The sequence below is a fragment of the Elgaria multicarinata genome, chromosome 8 (genome assembly GCF_023053635.1).
Source record: "Elgaria multicarinata webbii isolate HBS135686 ecotype San Diego chromosome 8, rElgMul1.1.pri, whole genome shotgun sequence".
NCBI classification, from domain to species: Eukaryota; Metazoa; Chordata; class Lepidosauria; order Squamata; family Anguidae; genus Elgaria; species Elgaria multicarinata.
The window spans coordinates 59,916,319-59,934,663 of NC_086178.1; the positions used below are offsets into that span (position 1 = coordinate 59,916,319).

General features: G+C 42.8%; 1 protein-coding gene across 1 annotated transcript; it reads left to right on the top strand.

The window, feature by feature from the left end:
- The first annotated feature begins 434 nt into the window (after positions 1 to 434).
- On the top strand, positions 435 to 13,060 carry GSTO1 (glutathione S-transferase omega 1). The gene is made up of 6 exons (XM_063132615.1): positions 435 to 626; positions 2,847 to 2,955; positions 4,474 to 4,696; positions 5,892 to 5,993; positions 10,386 to 10,492; positions 12,538 to 13,060. The coding sequence occupies exons 1-6, from the start codon at positions 593 to 595 to the stop codon at positions 12,689 to 12,691; spliced, it is 729 nt and encodes a 242-aa protein (XP_062988685.1). The 5' UTR covers positions 435 to 592; the 3' UTR covers positions 12,692 to 13,060.
- The last annotated feature ends 5,285 nt before the right edge of the window (positions 13,061 to 18,345 follow it).

The window sequence follows — 18,345 nt, forward strand, 5'->3', positions numbered from 1 at the left end:
CCTAAAATTATTATTTATTATATCTATATATCACTTTATTTGCTAAAAAGCCATCAAGGCAGTGTACAACAAAATTATACTGTATATTGATAAAATAATGAATAAATAATTTTGAAAATTGGCATTCCACTGATTGAAAGGCACTTCTTTTTATTGGGTATTCCTCCTTTCGGTTTGCTGCTTTTAAATGCAAGAGCCAGGATTGGCTTTGAATGTGTCGTAGGGCCTTTTTTCGGTCTAAACATGCAAAGGATTGTACACTAAGCATGCCAGGCTTGAAGCCTTCCAGCCAGATTCTATGCCCATTAAAAGCAGCCTCGTTGCGTCCCGTCGGAGTTTACTACCGGGGGCATCAAGCGAGTTTTTAGGAATGCAGCCTTAAGACTTCGGCTCCTTTTTCTTATTTTCTTTGCCTCTTCCGTTCTGCCTGCCAGCCGACTTGCGCCCTCCGCCCACTTTCTCGGAGCGTAATAATGAAAGGGGAGGAGCTCAGTCACCTCGAGGTTCTTCGGACCGACGCGAGAAGCCCAAAGTGTTCGGCAAAGACGCCGCGGAGCTCGTGGTTCTTCTGTTACCTCTTACGGCAGGGATAATGTCTGGGGAATTCGCCAGAAGCTTAGGAAAAGGTGAGAGTCTCGGGCGCAGGGAGGTTGTCTGTATATAGCATTTCCCTTGCGGGTTGGATGTTGGCCTGTGCCTCTTCTTATAGAGAAGATAGTACCGCCTCCTGATCTATCGCTTCTGGCTCGTAGCTGCTTTTCCATTCCCTTTCCTTGCTTAAGAACAGGGCGTGGTGAGCTCGGGGCAGACGTCGCTGAACTGCAGTGGCCTTCAGCCCTAGCCCGTACGGCCAATGTAGTTTCATAACATGCCGCTTCTTATTGATTGTACCACAACCTGCAGATTGCCATCTCTCGCAGCAACCAGGGGACGGGGCTTCCCCGTGGTGGCACCCACCTAGTGCAATGAGCTCCTACCTCCTAGTATTTGGAAGGTGCCAACCATAGCTTGCTTTAGGCGCCAAATAAAACCTTTTTCTTCACCCGGGCATTCTCCGAATTAGTGTGTTGTCCAGTTTGCTAATTATGGGGTTGTATTGAACTTACTGTTTTTATCAATATTTTATAGAAATGTTTTTAGCATATATATATATATATATGTGTGTGTGTGTGTGTGTATTTTAATATATTTAAATTAACTTGTAAACTATTTAGATATTTTTTAAATATGGTAAAACGGTATATAAACCTATTAAACAATAACAACATCTGGAGCACCACATGTTCCTATCTTTGCTTTAGAAAAGATAGGTTTTGCACCAAAGGAGGAAAGACTTAAATCTCCCCCCCCCTTTCCACCTGGGCCTATCAGCTGATTGTTAACGGGATTTTTTTATGGGCATTTCAACTTGCAGAAAAGTGAATGGTGCAATCTTATTCATGTCCACTCCTGAATAAGCCCTTTTGAGTTAAATGGAACTAACCCCCATGTACGATTGCAGCCTAAACTGCCCAGAGCGTCAAGAAGTGGGATAGGTGGGTGCGTGGACATAGCCTTCATGTGTCAAGCCTATCTATGCATCTAATAATTTACTGAAAATGGCAAATAGGGTGCAGGGGTGGGAGTCAGTTCTAGTTTGTTTTTGCGCTTCATATTGGAGCCGTTCCCATGACACCGACAGCCCCATTGTAGGTTAGCTGCAGTATGTGTGGCTTCCGTTTTGAATATGCAACTCCTGCTTGTGTTTAGAAATGACCACTCCAGAGTGGGGGTTGGATGTGCAACATGTCACCCACCATATAACCATCAATGAGCTGCATTATATTGTCTGCTGTCTATCCCTGGCCTGCAGTCCTGTGTGAATAGAAGTGATGGGCTGCACAACTGCTTGCCAGATGGGAAAATGAGTGTTGCAAGTCTAAACTTATTTTGCCAGACCTGCATTTTAGAGTGCATTCCTGTACATTCGTCGGCAAAATGAAGTCACATTGAGTTTAGTGAGAATTACTCTCAGGTATGTGAATATAGGATTGCAGCCTTAAGCCCTAATATGTGAACAGCATAACACTCCAATGCACAAACTGCTTACATTGCAGGTGAGTGTGTGTTAGGATTTCTCTGAAATACATAGCTTGGAATCCTTGCACCTTAGGGCACCTTTTCCTTTCACTTGCTATCAAAATTAAGCTGTACATTGTCAGTGTAAAATAAGCCATTGAAACGACTGGTTGGGTTATGACAATTAAGCCTTCTAAATATATACAAGAAGGAAAATTTCTAAGAAGGTTTTGTTAGATAAATGTTCTTCGCCCAGGGACAGGATCCAATCAGCCCCAAAGCACGACTCCACACTTCAGCAACAGAGGGTTCAAAAGCGCTTTATTGATTAGTAATCAAGGCCTGGTCTCTTGAAGGCGAGCAGTCAGACAGAGAAGCAAGGAATTCAGTACAGCATTTGAAGCCTGCAAAGGGCAGTGCCCAGTGGCAGCATGAACCAATCAGAATGTAACACTGGAGCATATCTTATCTTTGTTAAACAATCCCTTTGCTCTACTGTGAGCTAACTTTTGCACTGGAGCCAAGGCTCTTGTTTTTGTTAGATAAGACAGAAACAAGGAGACACCCTCGGGTACGTGACGCCTCGCTTGCTGCATAATGGCTGCTTCATAGTTTCCTTTTGAAAATGGAGTCACTTATGCTAACAGTTTCCCTCCCTGTTTTTTCCCTCTGCTGTTTCCTCCCCCTTGCCCCATTTTATAGCCTTCTTTCTTGTTTGTGTTCAGAGAAAGGCTATAGTTCTGCTAGCTCTGCCCAGAATGACCCAATCAGTTCTGCTTGTCTTCTAGGAAGTTCTGCTCCAGTGCCTGTGCCTGAGGGAGTGATCCGCCTCTACAGTATGCGCTACTGCCCCTTCGCACAGAGAACGCGGCTAGTCCTGAAAGCCAAAGGAATCAAGTAAGATCTGATGCTACATCTCTCTCATTTCATTGGGGGCATCATGTTCTGGGCTATGACTCAATTTTAAAAAGTACCAAGCTCCCTTTTAAGTTGAAAACTGGTAGGTGGCCACTATTGTATTGAGCTTTATGGGTAGGAATTGCCTTCAAACTGGCACTCTACCTGTCTTCTCAAACTTTAAAATTATGTTGTTTTCATTTTTTTATGTGTTTCCTAGTTTAACAACGAATTGTATTCCAGTAAGACTACATTGAGAGGGCCTAGACGAATTAGCAGGTAGCCTAGTGTAAAAGTAGAGGGAGCTTAGAAGGTACTAATTCCTGGTGGGCATTTCTGGTGCTCCAATAGCCTACCTCAGGGAGTGTATTTCTGCCTTTATTTGCAAAACTGCACAGGACTTATGTAGTTCTTACTTTTGTTACCAATTTGGAGGTGGTGCAATAAATTTCAAAATTATTGCAATGTGTCAATGGAACTGGTAGAAGTTACGAGGTTACATTCCAGCTCAGACCTCTTTTTACTGGATGGTGTTGCAATATGAAGAGTATGCCATTTGTAGTGAGTGCCCTATGATAATTCACTAATAATCTGTTTCTATAAACATAGTCCTATAAGATCTGCCTTAATGTTGCAATAAAATTGACCATCCTTTGCAGGTTTATTTGTTGAAGAAAAGCTTGAAACTCTTTTCTTAATCTGGTTGCATTAGACATTGCATCTCCCACTGATCCATTAAAGAAACTGAGAATACTTTACTCATCTTCCCCTCACGCCCACTCATTTTGAAGGGGTCAGTTGCACAGTGGAATGTATCTTTTTGCCTGGTATCATTTACTTGCCAAATCAATCTTTTTAGGCTTCTTATACTAACAATGACAGGGCACGCGCAACACACTAATTCACACTCAGGAGTTGAATGTGGGTTGTTGATCCATGGGTTGTTGTTGAACTGTGGGTTGTGGGTTATTGTGTTGTCTGAATGCAGCATATTTTCCACAGGGTGCCTTGTTAACCATGCAGTGTGGTTTATTTTTCTTGAACGAGCCACCGTGAGCACGCATGGCAATTGGGCTCGGATGATCAGCAGGGGAAACAACACATTGTCAGTTGTTTCCCCTGATTATCCTAATTACCTGTGCTGCATGGCTGGCTGGGGAATACTGGGAGTCGTAGGACTTTATTCTGTCTAAACATGCATAGAATTGTACCCTAAATAAAATAAATCTGATGTCAGAATCTAAACCAGCAGTAGGCAACTTGCTGCCCTTCCGATGTTTTGGCGTACAACTCCCATCATCCTTAGCCAACATAGCCAGTGGTATGATGGGCATTGTAGGCCAAAACATCTGGTGTGTCGCAAGTTGCCCACCCCCAGTCTTCCAGTTCCCTAGGGTTAAGGATTGATTTTGGATTTCTGCAAGCAGTCTTTGAAAGCCTTTTGAAAATGGTATATGGACAGAGACTATTGGATACCTTTTAGAAACTTGAATGACTTTATTACTTCATACCTTTTAGCCATGAAATTGTCAATATCAACTTGAAAAACAAGCCAGAGTGGTTTCTGGAGAAAAGCCCATTTGGATTGGTACCTGTTCTGGAGACTAGCAAGGGTCAGCTGATCTATGAGTCTCCAATCACTTGTGAGTATTTGGATGAAGCTTACCCAGGGAACAGGCTGTATCCTACAGATCCTTATGAAAAAGCTTATCAGAAGATGCTCCTGGAACAGTTCTCTAAGGTGTGTACTGAAGGCCATCTGAAAACTCATTACAGTATTTAAGACTAAAATATTGCTGAAGGGATTGGGATGTTTACAGATAATCTGCTAGGCAACATGACAGTTCTGTTTTAATCTTTACATGAATTGGAATGGGTAAACTGAATTCTACAAAGGAATAAATATATTTAATGGAAAAAGTATGATGGTCTAGCAAGCAGTCTTTGTGCTCGGTATCACTTGGAACTTGAAATGACCAGGTGCAACAAAAACTGGGTGCAACAAAAGCTGGGTGCAACAAAAATTGGTTTTCTTGTGCTATGATACGCTTCCTAAGGCATCTTGCACAGATCATGGTCTGCGATAAGTTGGATAGACTAGCCATTTCCATGAATGCATGAAGTAAAATTGAGAAAATGGGGATTTCTAGGACTAGGAACAGTGTGGGAAAACCATGGTGAATGTAGGACATGCAAACAGTATAAGGTAGCAGCTAGTGTTTTCTCAAAGTAGGAATTCGTCCCCAAAGGGGATTTTTGTTATAGATCAACCTCTCCCTTCCTTTTGAGCCCATTTCAACTTTTAGGGTTAATCTGAGTTCTGCACTGAAGGGGCACATTCTGGTACAAGCTTCTGATGTGTTCCTTTTCTCTGTAGTTGAGGCATTTTCCATGGGTTGATTCCCTTCATTTTGTGTTTACTCCTATCCTTCCAAATATCATTCACTTCTATCTATGACAATAACTGTACTGGCTCTTTTAATAAGAACATATTAGAACAGGTATGATAATGAATAATGTTTGTTGTATGTTAGCTAAAGCTCTGTTTTAGCTCTTTTTTGTAGTATCCGTACAAGGCCATCAAATGTAGGAATGAGAATATATTTGAACTATTTGAACACTAAGGAGTAGGTTAGAGGAAGAAATCAACTTGGCTTAGGTCACTGCTAGTACCTTATATTATGTAGATGATGGAAATATAAGATCAACCAAAGTAAAAGGTTTCCTGAGTTCAGAAAGTTTTATCAGTGCAAGCAATGCTAGGGTTTAGCTAATGCCCTCTTATTGAGGGGGTTTGTGAGAACAAAATATTTCTCCTAGTAACTCTGGGTGATGGTTGGATTGTCACTTTAATCATTCAACATGCACATGTTCCTTGAATTAAAATGATAAACAATTCTTCTACTTGGTAACACTGCAGTTTCTGCTTTGCTTAGCTAATCCCTCTGAGCTACAAGTACCTTCTGGCCACCAAGAGTGGAGATGATGTGTCGGCTGTAAAGAATGAGTACCTTGAAAAGCTTCTGAAACTTGAAGAGGTAAGATTTAGTGATCCTAAATCCAGGGGTGGGCAATTTACAGCTCTCCAGATGTTGTTGGACTGCAACTTTCATCAGAACTTTCACCATAGTCTTTGGTGAGGTATGACAGAAGTTGCCATTCAACAACATCTAGAGTGTCACAAGTAGCAAATGCCTGTCCCAATCTCTCCCACAGACTGTTACAAAGTCTGTTACAAACAGTCTGTTACAAAGACTGTTTGTCAGGTGGTAGTGAGGTTCCCTGTTTCCTGACCACGCTAAAAGTCCCTTCAATTTTCTGACTAAATCTAGGCATATATTCTATTATCAAACAACAGCAAACCCTGCTGGTTTAAAAGACCAGACTTGGCTCAAACTCCAAAAATCCAGGAAATGGGAAGTTAAGGCAGATGCTTAACACAGTGTTCTTCTACTAGTCCAGATCTGAGACCCCCTCAGTCTTCTAGCCTGCAATATGGGACCCACTTTCACAACATCCAACATGACGGCAACAATTTTGCCACAACACATCTGGACTGATCTCACGACCCACTTTTGGGTGGCGACCCACCAGTTGAAGACCACTGCGTATGCTGTGATCAGTGATGATGACGTACAGTGTCGCAAATTGTTCATGCTTTCAGCTTTTCTTTTATGTATGCATGCTTTTCCTGGTTCCTTCAGGTCCAAATACAGATCTTTTCATGTCCACATCCCTTTCTCTCCTCCTTAAAATAAAATAAAATACGGAGAAGTATTTGATATCCAATCTACCCCACCCCCTTTACTTGGAGATATTTCTCTCTTACCTTCTCCCTGAGAATGTTGGCATTAAGTAACCAAACCACTCTTAGTAGATTGACCTAGCATTACTTGGCACAGTGCTTCTCTGTTTTTAGAGAGGGAGTTATGAAAGAAAAAGTGATTTCTGACACAGTGTTTCTCAATCATTTCCCCGCATTTCCCCCTGCCTTTAAATCAACACATTTCTTGTTTGGGGATTGAACAGTGCAATCCTATTCTTGTCTGCTCAGAAGTAAGGTACACTGTTTTAAACAGAGCATATTCCCAGGTAAGTTCATATATATGGATTGCATCTTGATTCTATGTTTCCCCCTCTTGCAAAAGAAAACAAGAGATACTTTTTAAACCTCTGTTGTTCTTTTTAAATAGCACACCTTTGGATTTTGTGAGCTCTACTCACAAAAAGGATTCCTTTCCCTTTTTTCTGTATATATGTATGTATGCACACAGGGCTGGTTCACACAATTGCTGCATTCCATTGTGGCTTATTTAAGCCATGTGAGTGCAGGCAGCCATTTTGAATATGTATTCATAAGATGTTGTGTCATCTGATCCCATGTGACAAGGGTTGTTTGATGTTTAAACAACACTCAAATTATCCTAAAGCAAGCAAGCCATGGGTTATTTGAGGTTTGTGTAACCCTCAAACAACCCCTGACACCTGAGTTCACATGATATGGCAAGCCAGGTGCCTCTGGGCACCTGGCATAATGTGACAACCCCTGTTGGTAAATTAAGTTGTCATTCGTGCAAACCAGGTCATACACTCTAACCTTCCACTTCCTCATTCTTGCAGTCAGAGGTATCCAAATGGGCTTTAGACCTGTTCGAGAGTAAAATCAGTGTTGTCCTCCTCTTCCTCCCATTTTCTTTTAAACCATGTTTCCTGCTGGGGATTAAAGCTGCAATCCTACATCTACTTAATTGGGAGTGGAATAGAAATTCTGAACAGACATGCAAGGGAATGCACTGTAAATGTATGATTCCCCCTCCCTAAATTACAGCATGAGACTTTTAAACCTCTGTGGTTTATATTCAGTAACTCATCTTTACAAAGTTAAAAGAGAATACGTTTAAAGATAATTTGGAGGAAAGGATAGAGTGAAACTAAACTCAGTTCAGAAATCACTTATTTATTTATTTATTTATTTATTACATTTTTATACCGCCCAATAGCCGAAGCTCTGGGCGGTTCACAAAAATTAAAACCACAGTAAAACACCCAACAGGTTAAAACACAATTACGAAATACAGTATAAAAAGCGCAACCAGGATAAAACCACACAGCAAAGTTGATATAAGATTAAAATACAGAGTTAAAACAGTAAAATTTAAATTTAAGTTAAAATTAAGTGTTAAAATACTGAGTGAATAAAAAGTATGGGGAATTTCCCCACTTGTATGGGGAATTTTCTTTCCCCAGCACTGCCACCACCTATGGCTAAATTGGTCCTTCACAGGGCAATCCCAACCGATGAACATAAGAAGAGCCCTGCTGGATCAGACCAAGGGTCCACCTAGTCCAGCACTCTGTTCACACAGTGGCCAACCATCCATCGGTCAGGGATGAACAAGCAGGACATGGTGCAACAGCACCCTCCCAACCATGTTCCCCAGCAGCTGGTGCACTCAGGTTTATTGCCTCGAATACCGGAGATAGCACACAACCATCAGGGCTAGTAGCCATTGATAGCCTTCACCTCCAGGATTTTATCCACCCGCTTTTAAAGACATCCAAATTAGTGGCCATCACTACATCCTGTGGTAGTGAGTTCCATGGGGTTTCTTATTTCCAGTAAATGCTTATATTTCAGGGCTTAAGGAACTCTCTGCCACTATAACTCAGGGTTCCCCAAGCTGACCTTTTCCGCTGCCACCAATTCTCTTAAAATACTTTAAAACTTCCTAGTAGTTGGTATAAGAGGCTTAGATGTGAGATGTGCATTAACACTAGAGACCAGATGAACTATAAAATAAGTTATATAGTTCTTTCATATAACTACTACTGGATTACTCTGAGCAACTCCAGAAGATATATATTGAAGGTTATGTGCTGTTGTCCACCAGAGGGAGCCATGCTCACACTTGTATAGATTTGTTTGTGCCAGGCGTTTAGGACCTTTTGTTTTTGAAAATCCAGGGTGTTTCTAGACAAGGCATTTACTCCAGAATGGCTACTCTTCATTTACTCAATTTTTACAGGGCATCCACGTCCTGTCACCCAATTTTGGCCCTGCTGTGCTTTTGCTGTGCTGCAGCAGCAAGTTTTGTGTGTGTTTGAGAATGGAAGAGCCGCACTATCTTCAGAGTCGTAGATTTCCTTAATGGTACTCTTTTTGTCTTATTGAAGAAGCAGGTTTTTGACATTTGTAGTGACTTCTTGGTAAGCTGAGCTCTTATTACCACACCTCTTTACTTCCCTATTAGGAGCGATCAGCAGCTCTTCCTTAATCAGGCCCCTACCAGGGCTTGCTCTTCTTCCCATCCCAGCTTTGCCAAAAGTCCTCTGTCACAATCCAAGGTTGCCAGGCTGATACCAGGAAGGAGGGACACAGAGGGAGCTGATTAAAAGCAACATTCCTCTTTCCATACGCTCCAGGCACTTTTAAAAAAAAGACATTTCTGCCATTTAATTTTCATGCCTCCCAGTGCCGTAGGATTAAATGGCATCTGCTTCTTGCAGTTCTCCCTCCCCCCTCCCTTGTTTAGCCTGCTCTGAACAGCCAGTGGGAACCTCACAATGTGGGTGCTGCTCCTTCACTACTTGGGATTCCTAAGGAGGAAGTGGGGAGGGAGGTAAGCCGCTCTTTCCTTCGAGTAGTCCACACGCCACTACTGCTGCTCTGGATGAACGTGCTGTTTCTGAGGCACTGTCTCCCCCTGGTACCTTTCACTAGCACTCAGAAGCCAGTGCCTTCCCCCCTTCCTTGCCCTTGTGAATTTGCTCAATTTCACTTTAGTAAGATAGTGCAAATAAGGATTGTTAACAATAGGTGCATTTGCACAAATAGTTCTGTGAGTCAAAGGCAAAAATCCCTACAGATAGATGTGAGCCACTTGGGTATAAAAAAAGAAGTAATTGTGCATCTCTAGGTGAAGATTTTCTATAGCATTTGCAACAAGAGCCTTTGGGCAAGATCTAATCTCCCCCTAAATGTTTGCAGGGAGTGGGAAGGGGACAAACGCTTACCTCTTGCTATGTCCTGCCCACTGTATGGACAGAACATGGCAAAATGAACTTGAGGGAGAAAGTACTATTCCCCCACCCCGGATGTACAAGCTCAGCTGCAATTCTGCATGCAACCAGAAGTGGATAAGGATCTATTGAACACTGCTAAGAGCTCTCTTAAGCTTTTTCACCTAAAATCCAGCTGTACAACCTGGATCTGCTGTGCAGTCCACTAAGGACCAGGGCAGGCCAAACCGCCGCATGGCTCTGCAGTATGGGATTAGAAGGGCTGAAGTTGTACTTGGCTCAGTGTAAAAATATTCTCCAGCAATGGGCATACTCTCTCCTTTTCCATGCTCTGGACTTGAGGTTTTTGCAAGTTTCCATGGTGTGCTGTGCATTTTTATTAAGTAATGTCATATGTCTTTCCTTTTTAGATTTTAGTAAACCACAAGACTAAGTTCTTCGGCGGGAACTCTGTATCCATGATTGACTATCTGATCTGGCCATGGTTTGAGCGTATGGAGCCCTACCAGTTACATGAGTAAGCCCATTGAATCTTCTACACCTCTCACATTTGAGTGTCATTCTCCAGCTGACCACCTTTCACCAGTCTCATAGCCAATTCCTTGGGGTAACCAGTGGGAGGAATGAGCGTTATTGACAAGTTACTTCTGCTTGTCCCATTTTATCTGTATTTTGCAAAACAGTGGGGTAGCTGGAGGGAGGCAGGCAGGCAGGCAGGCAAAGAAGGGGAGGGGAATTATTCTCTTTACTGTCACTTGAAGGTGGCCATCTATTTTCTTCCTTCACTCAAGGCAAAGGAGTGGTTGAGGAGGTAGACAGGGAAACCCAAACATGAGGAGGGTTTATCCCTTCTCTTCTGAACTAGCATATTGGCAAATTCAGTTCTGTTCAATTCAGACTTGATCAAGACAAGTGTTCCCCCCCACCCCATGACAGATAATGGCCACATTCAGGTGATCATAAGTTACTTTAGTAAGCTGAGATAAGAACAAGTATTTTGCTCTTCCCTTTGAGGAAGCAAACAGACCAGGAAGTCTTCTATAGTTACAGTTCCTTGTTTTGTCCAAACTGGGAAGCTAGGATTAACAGTTTGGAACAGGCCAGGATATTAAGCCAACTTCAAACCATACTTTATTATCTTGGCTTGTTCCAAAGCGGCTAATCCCAGTTTGGACAAAACAGGAAACCTTAACCAATGGAAAACATCCTCATTTGTCTGCTCCCATCATCAAAGAGATATGAAGGGGCTGTGTGCTTGGCAGAAACATTTGTTCGTATCTCATCTCAGTAAACTGATATATGATCATCCAAACTCCTCTTTTAACTGTAGCACGTCATTGTTAGAAAGACAGCGTTATCACACTAACTGCTGTTGTGACTAGGTCACTCTTTTTTCTTCCTTTTGTTTTAATATATTCAATACCTTCGGGATCTACATTGAAATATCAGCTGTTGTTTCTTCTTGTATTTCATGGCTTTCTTGTCCCTTTGTTTTATAACATTCTTTTCTGTATCCATATGTGCAATATCTGCCAAATGGGGATAACGTTTCATGAAGCTGATGAAGTGGTCTCTAGTCCACGAAAGCTTATGCCACAATAAATCTGTTAGTGTTTAAGGTGTCACCAGAGACTTTTTCCGCACAGAATGAGAATAGAGCTAACAGAGCTACTGCTACAGAGTGTATACAAGTGGTTTACCATGTAACCCAAAGTAGTGCACAAAACTTGATACTTGTGCAGCTTCTGTGGAAGGATTTAAAATGATCAGTTAAAATATTTGGCAAGGATGAATACCGTCATGTCAGACTATGCTCTGAGGTGTCCAGAGAGTAAGCAGGGAAGATCAAATTTCCTTGACTATTTAGCCTTTCCTCCTGCTACCACCCATCCTTGAATAGTTCAGCCTCAGTCTTTTGGGATTTCTATGAAAAATTCATTGTGTGTCTACTGGGGCGGGGTGGGGGGCAAGGGCTGCAGATGTATGTGCGCACACATGTGTCTTCCCCACACATATACACAGATTTCCCCCTTCCCGTCTGCTGAGAACTAGGTATCACTGGGATGTGTGTAGGTGTAAAAGCCTCTCTCATGCTCCAGTGTTCACCACTGAGATTGCTGTTTCTCCATCACTGCTAGCAGCAGGAAAACTGATCTCAGAGCCAGGAACAGCAGTCCCGTCCCCCTATTCCCCACTGGGGAAAAGTGGGTGACAATGGATGGAGAGCTCTCGCCTGCCTAGGCCAATCCTTCATCAAGCCAGGCATCCTAACCTATTAGTTGTGTGGGCAGGGTGTTCTGTGATGAAAGGCAAAATTCTGCATGTGCTCAAGTGCTCTCTTTTTACATTTGGTTCACTGAAAACGCGGTTCTCTGAAAAGGTTGTGCACCCCTGGTCTACGCTAACTGGCTCTCCAGGGTTTCAGACAGAAGACTTTCCCAGCCCTCTCTGGAGATGCCAGGAATTGTGCAAAACATGTTTGCCTGCTGAGCTGCATCCCTTCCCTGGCTTTAAAGGCAAAATAGCTACAGCTGCCTCCAAACCTTTTCTGTTCTTCTACAGCTGTCTGGACCACACTCCCACCCTAAAACACTGGGTTGCAGTCATGAAGCTGGATCCGGCGGTTCAGGCTACGATAACAGACGTTCAGGCCTACAAAGGCTACCTTGAGCTGTATCTGGAGAACAACCCCAAGGCCTGTGACTATGGGCTCTGAGAGCTGGTGGAAGCCTTTTCGACAGATGGCAAAGCGTACTGGCATTATTATTGCTCCAGTATGCATATCTGCTATTTACTTAAGGTGCATTATTGTTGTGGCATGGTTTTGTTTTGATGTGCAGTGGATTATATGGATATGCTGAAATGACAGACCACCTGCACAAGGCTTTTGCTCTGAAAAGGAAGATGCTTAAAACTGGGGCAGGAAGGTTTTTAGGGGTTGACTATTATTTGCCCATCAACCAAGGTTGTAATGTTGTCTGTCTCCTGTCTTCCTCATCAGTTTATAGGGTTGACGTCTATGTTGGCTCGGTTGCTGTTTTGATACCGATGACTGGCCTTCAGAAATAAACACACTTTAAATACAGACATTTCCTGTTTCCTTTTCTGTGCAGCAGCAAGCGAAGTTATGCACATGGGAGCATAGACTGTGTTAGCCTAAGCTTTGCTGGCCTAAGTGCATCGCCTCTGAGCAAGTGTGGAATACCCCCTTGAAGGATGTCACGTGTTTTCCATTAAAAAAGCCGGGGACTTAAAGTAGGGAAGTAGAGAGACTGAATGCACATTCCTCCCACTTTAGGAACATAGGAAGCTGCCTTGTACTGAGCCTGGTCATTGGTCTCTCTTGCTCAATATTGTCTGCATTGATTGGCAGCAGCAGCTCTCCAGGGTTGCAGGCTGGGGTCTTTCTCAACCCTCCCTGGAGATGCCAGAAATGGAAACGCAGACCTTTTGCCTGCAAGGCCTGTGCTTGACCACTGGACCACAGCCCTCTCACTTTCCATCCTCCTTTTCAGACAACTGGGCCGAAGGGTAAATTTAGGCAAGCCTGAGAAACCACAAAATTGGCATGTGCCCTTTTATGGGGAAGGAGGTTTGAGGGTGAGCAGTTTTACATCACATAGGGCAGGGGCTGTGGGTGCTATCCCTCCTATATTTAAAATTAAGCAATACATTTTCTTACTGGCAGCTGGGACTGCTGTGAAATAGGGTTCTGTTGGTGCTGAAAGCTCTGGGTCCCAAGGAGTTCTTTAGTGTGTTGGGGCTCATGCCCAACCTTTGCTTTGTGCTCAGTCTTAGGCAGCTGATGTGTCCTTTGCTGCACCTCCCCCTGGCAGCTATTTTATGGTTGTACCCAGGACAGTTTCAAATGTCCAAATGTGCCCATAGCCATAAAGGTTGCCTACCCCTTAGCATAGGAATATTATTGGAAGATAGTTCTCCCATACTGCCTTTCAATCTGTCAGAAGTACACTTCCCGGCTTTCTTTCAGAGCTGTTGTACATCCCCATTCCACCCCAATTATTTACAATTTTGCATGTAGAGCCAGTAAACTTGAGCATGATGCAGCTGAAACCAGCCAGCGGAACTAAGCTGCAAGCCCGCCTGTTAAAATGTGTTTTTTGTGTGAGTTGCCTTTCAAGAGGATGCTGTACATTCCTCAAGGCTTTTACCAGGGAAAATATCAATGGGTGCTTCATCAGAAAACGATATCCCTGGGATCAAACTACTACTCCATTGTTATCCCAAACATCAAATCTTTACAAATACTGTTTGTGAGCAGGTCCACTGTGTTGCTAGGACAGGTTGCCAGCTCTTTAATACATATGCTGCTGCAACAGAAACAAATGAAATATGCTACTCTGTAATTTACCAGTTGTCAGCCATTCTCCTGCTTCCATTGCAACAGGCACAGAATAGCTACTGTAGAAAGGGAAACAAGAGGGGATTGATTGATTCTGGGAGGGGCTGTAGCTTAGTGTAAAAGTTCAGGCTTTGCATGCAGGTCTCTTGTTTCAATCCCCAGCATCTCCAGATAGGGCTGAAAAAATCATGCCTGAAAACCGAGAGAGCTTCTGCCAGTCAGTGTCGACAATAGTTGGCTACATAGACCAAGAGTCTGACTTGGTATAAGGCAGGTTCCTAGGTTGGCTGGACTCTTAAATTGGGATCAGTGTGGAAGATGCACAATTCTGGGTTTGCTTACAGGACAGAAGCTCCCTTGTATGGGGAAGTTGCAGTGCTGTAGACAAACAGATGGGAAACAAGAGATCTAGTAATTATTCTTTTGCTTAAGCAATGCTTCTGCCACTGTGGAATTTCCATGATTATCCAATGAAGCATAAATCTCGTCCAGCTTACCTTGAGGACCAGTGCATCCATTATAGTCCCCCCAGTGGATGTTTTTGGTTTCTTTGAATTGGTGGAGTGGAAATAACCTTTCGGTTCTTTTGATGAGGCATGACCCCAAGCACCTTTCTATCTGGTTGACAGCTGCTATGTGCAATGATGTTAAACTACTCTTTCCTGGTGGCAGCTGTCCTGTGTCCTTCAGTTTCAATAGCCAGTGCAGCTGTAATACTGTCTCCCTGCAAAACTTAGCTTAAAAATCAGGCGCCTGTCTTGGGACACACAGCCTCCCATCTACGGTATGTATTCTTCCTTTGTCAACCCTTAACCATGGTTTTAGCATTCCATCCTCAAAGCCAACTCACCATACTGTGGTGAAGAGGATAAGCCCTTTAGTGTTTGCAGCTCAGCTGCTAACCTTGGGAGCTGTGTCTCCTAATCCCTCTGCCCCTGTAACTGCATGTACTGATTCTCTTCCTAAACTGGGTGCTGGTTAATGCCAGATCTGTAACAAAGCTATCTCTGTTCCATGATCTAATATTTAAGGAGCAGGCAGACTTAGAATGTATGTCGGAGTTCTGGCATTGTAGATCGTGGGTGGGTAAAAAGTAGATCTCCAAATGTTTTGGATTTAAACTCTCAGCTTTCCTGTCATTGGCCATGCTGGCAGGTGCTTCTGGGAATTGCAAAAGCAGGGGGAGAAAAGCATCCAATGAAGTGAAAAGAAGGGAGAAACGAATTCTCAGGATGCTGAACTTTTTTATTGTAGATTGTAAAGCCTGATGCATTTCGGCCTGTACCTTTTCAAGGCCTTCAGGTGGTTGTAGGAAGATGTCTGCAAATATCTTATCAACAAAATGGTTTTACAATCTACAGTAAAAAGTTCAGCATCCTGAGAATTTGTTTCTCCCCTCTTTTTGTTTCTGGAAATTGGTCTAAAACACCTGGAGGAGTAGAGGTCTACAGTCTTCTCACCCCTGTGCTAAGCTAGATGGCCCAGTGAACTGACTCTATAAGACAACTTTCTACGTATGCAAAGTGCAAGCAAAGCCAGACCTATACTCATGTTGTGTGGGAGCAACAGTGGAAGTGGCAGCCATCAGGCCAGTAGAGGTACATGGAAAGGGTCTCTAAGAGCATGACATCAAAACCAAGCCACTGAAGCCACTTCAAGGAAAAATAGCCTTGGCACCTGCTGTCTTCTGAGTGCTCAGGCATGTTTCATTAGCTCCTGCTTCAGCCTGTGTAAAGATTTTTGCCAGGGGGTAAGATTGCAAAAGCCTGGTGCTGCAAATGCTTGTGGGCCTTTTAGAGTAATCTAGAAATAATAATTTCATTAGCTGCAGCTTTTCTCATCATCTGACAAGTCTGTTGGCAGTGAAAAACAGACAAACGTAGGTGCAATGGAAGCTGCCAAATACCAAGTTAGATCATTGATGCATCAAGCTCAGTATTGTCTAAAACTCTGACTGGCAGCAGCTTTCCAGGGTTTCAGAGGGGACATTTCCAGGCCTACCTGGAGATGATATGCTTTGTACCTGAGCCCAGCATGTAAAATGAGTACTCTGTCACAGAGTTACAATCCCTCCTGAAGGGCATAAACTTCTGGAATTTACTTCTCAGCAGCAGTGTTTCCCCTCAGCTGAAGTGACAGGAGAAGAACCCTAAGCTAGTTTCCTTGGGTGCAACTTCAAAAACAATATCGAAACCTGTGGATTTAGAACCCGCCATCCTACTTAAACTGCTACCTAGATATGTTCCAGAATATTTTCAAGATTGGGCACTGTACAGTGAGCAAATCATAAAAGTGCTATCACTAGATCGATGCAGCACAGTTCTGTACCTGTTGGCTCAGAAATAAGTTCCCATGAGGCCTACTACCAGGTAAGCGTGCACCAGATTTGATTTGGTCAGAGCAATTGTACCGAAGGGTGGGGGAGATCTGTGGCTGACTTACTGCCTTTTTTGAAGTCTCATACCAGCCAGGATGGGAGCTGGTGGGATGGCCTCTCCAGTGGGAAAGGAATTCACACCATCTCTCTGGCTGATATAGTCTCAAACTCCGGTTGGGGCCATGTTGGGATAATGAGGAAGCCTAGGATCCTGTGGATACTTAAGCTGCCCTTGCCATGCGTCCAAACGTGCCCCATTTTCAGCCCCACTTATGCCAGGACAGCCACAGTGGGGGGAAAACTACTGCCATCCAGGGAGGACCTCTGTGGGTGGGCCTCTCTCACTGGCAGAGAGAGGAGCCTGCAGCCTCCAACAGCCCCTCAGCCTCACAGAAACCATAGAATTGTTCCTTTAGTGGTAGACTTCCCCCAAATGAGTGTAATATACAGAAAATGTAAAATAAGGACTATTTGTAACTTTTAAAAACCATTCTTGGCTTGCTTCCTGAATCATACCTTTCTTTTTTTCATGGCTATGTTTTCCTTGGCTCTTTACAATGGGATTCACTTCTGTACACTTGCCTACGATGGCATTATTAACGTCTTGCTGCGTGCTGACTAAATTTAAATGTAGAAGGTGTTTTAAAATCTTGATGAATACTACAGTTTAATAAAATATCTCATGGGTGCTTGATGATACCCTTGGTAGAGATAGCAATTCTTGTGAAAATGCTGTTTGAAAAATCCACAACTTCAGAAGTTTTTTATATACCATAAACATTTGGATTTGTTTCTCCTCTGAGAGACTTGTCTCCTGCTGTAACAAAACTAGAAATAGTGCTGGCTGGGAAAGAGAAGTATTTTCCACTTCAACCATGTAATTACTTAAAATAAAATAACTGAAGTCGCAATGGGTTGTTTAATAAGCCTATTAACTGGAGCCAGTATTTTACAAGGAGTCAATTATATAGCACGTTAACAAGAATGGAAGAGACATTAAATTTTTAAGTGCAGAAGTTGCCTACAAAAAAAAATGCTACGAGAAAGGTATTCCAGTGAGGTGTCTGACACCTCTTTTTTATAGCCTCTCAGGACTTCTAGTCATTTGTGCAAAATCTATTTTCCAGAGTCTTGGTCTTTAAAAAAGGCAGAGGAAGGTTTTAACTGTTTCTTCCATCTTCACCTTATGTTTCTTATATTATAGAAACTTTTCTTCAATCATGGATTTATATCCTCAGTGTGGGCCAAGAGGAACGCATTACTTCTGATTTGATGATATTTCAACGCTACTTTCTGCTGGAGACTGGACTTGCTCAGCTTTCACTCTCCCTAAGGTTGTCAGATAACACATAGGCATACCGGTTTTACACAGAGTGAATGAACAGCTATTTATAGTGGGGCTAATGGACAAGAGATATATGAGCAAGCTGGTTCCAGTAAGATCTGTAACTAGCCAACCTACTGAATATAACTCATTTAGAATTCTTACATGTAGTTTTTCCTTTGCATCTATATTTGTTTGTGTGCTTGAAATATTTTATTGACTTCTGTATAGTTGTATTTTGAATCTGTTAGCCTCTTTGAAAACTTTTATTAAATATAAGATCATGAAGAGTTCTGCTGGATCAAA

Coding starts and splice junctions, on each gene's coding strand:
- GSTO1 (XM_063132615.1), top strand. CDS start 593: ATGTCTGGGGAATTCGCCAGAAGCTTAGGAAAAG. Junction 627..2,846: donor CGCCAGAAGCTTAGGAAAAG/GTGAGAGTCTCG, acceptor CTTGTCTTCTAG/GAAGTTCTGCTCCAGTGCCT. Junction 4,697..5,891: donor TCCTGGAACAGTTCTCTAAG/GTGTGTACTGAA, acceptor TGCTTTGCTTAG/CTAATCCCTCTGAGCTACAA.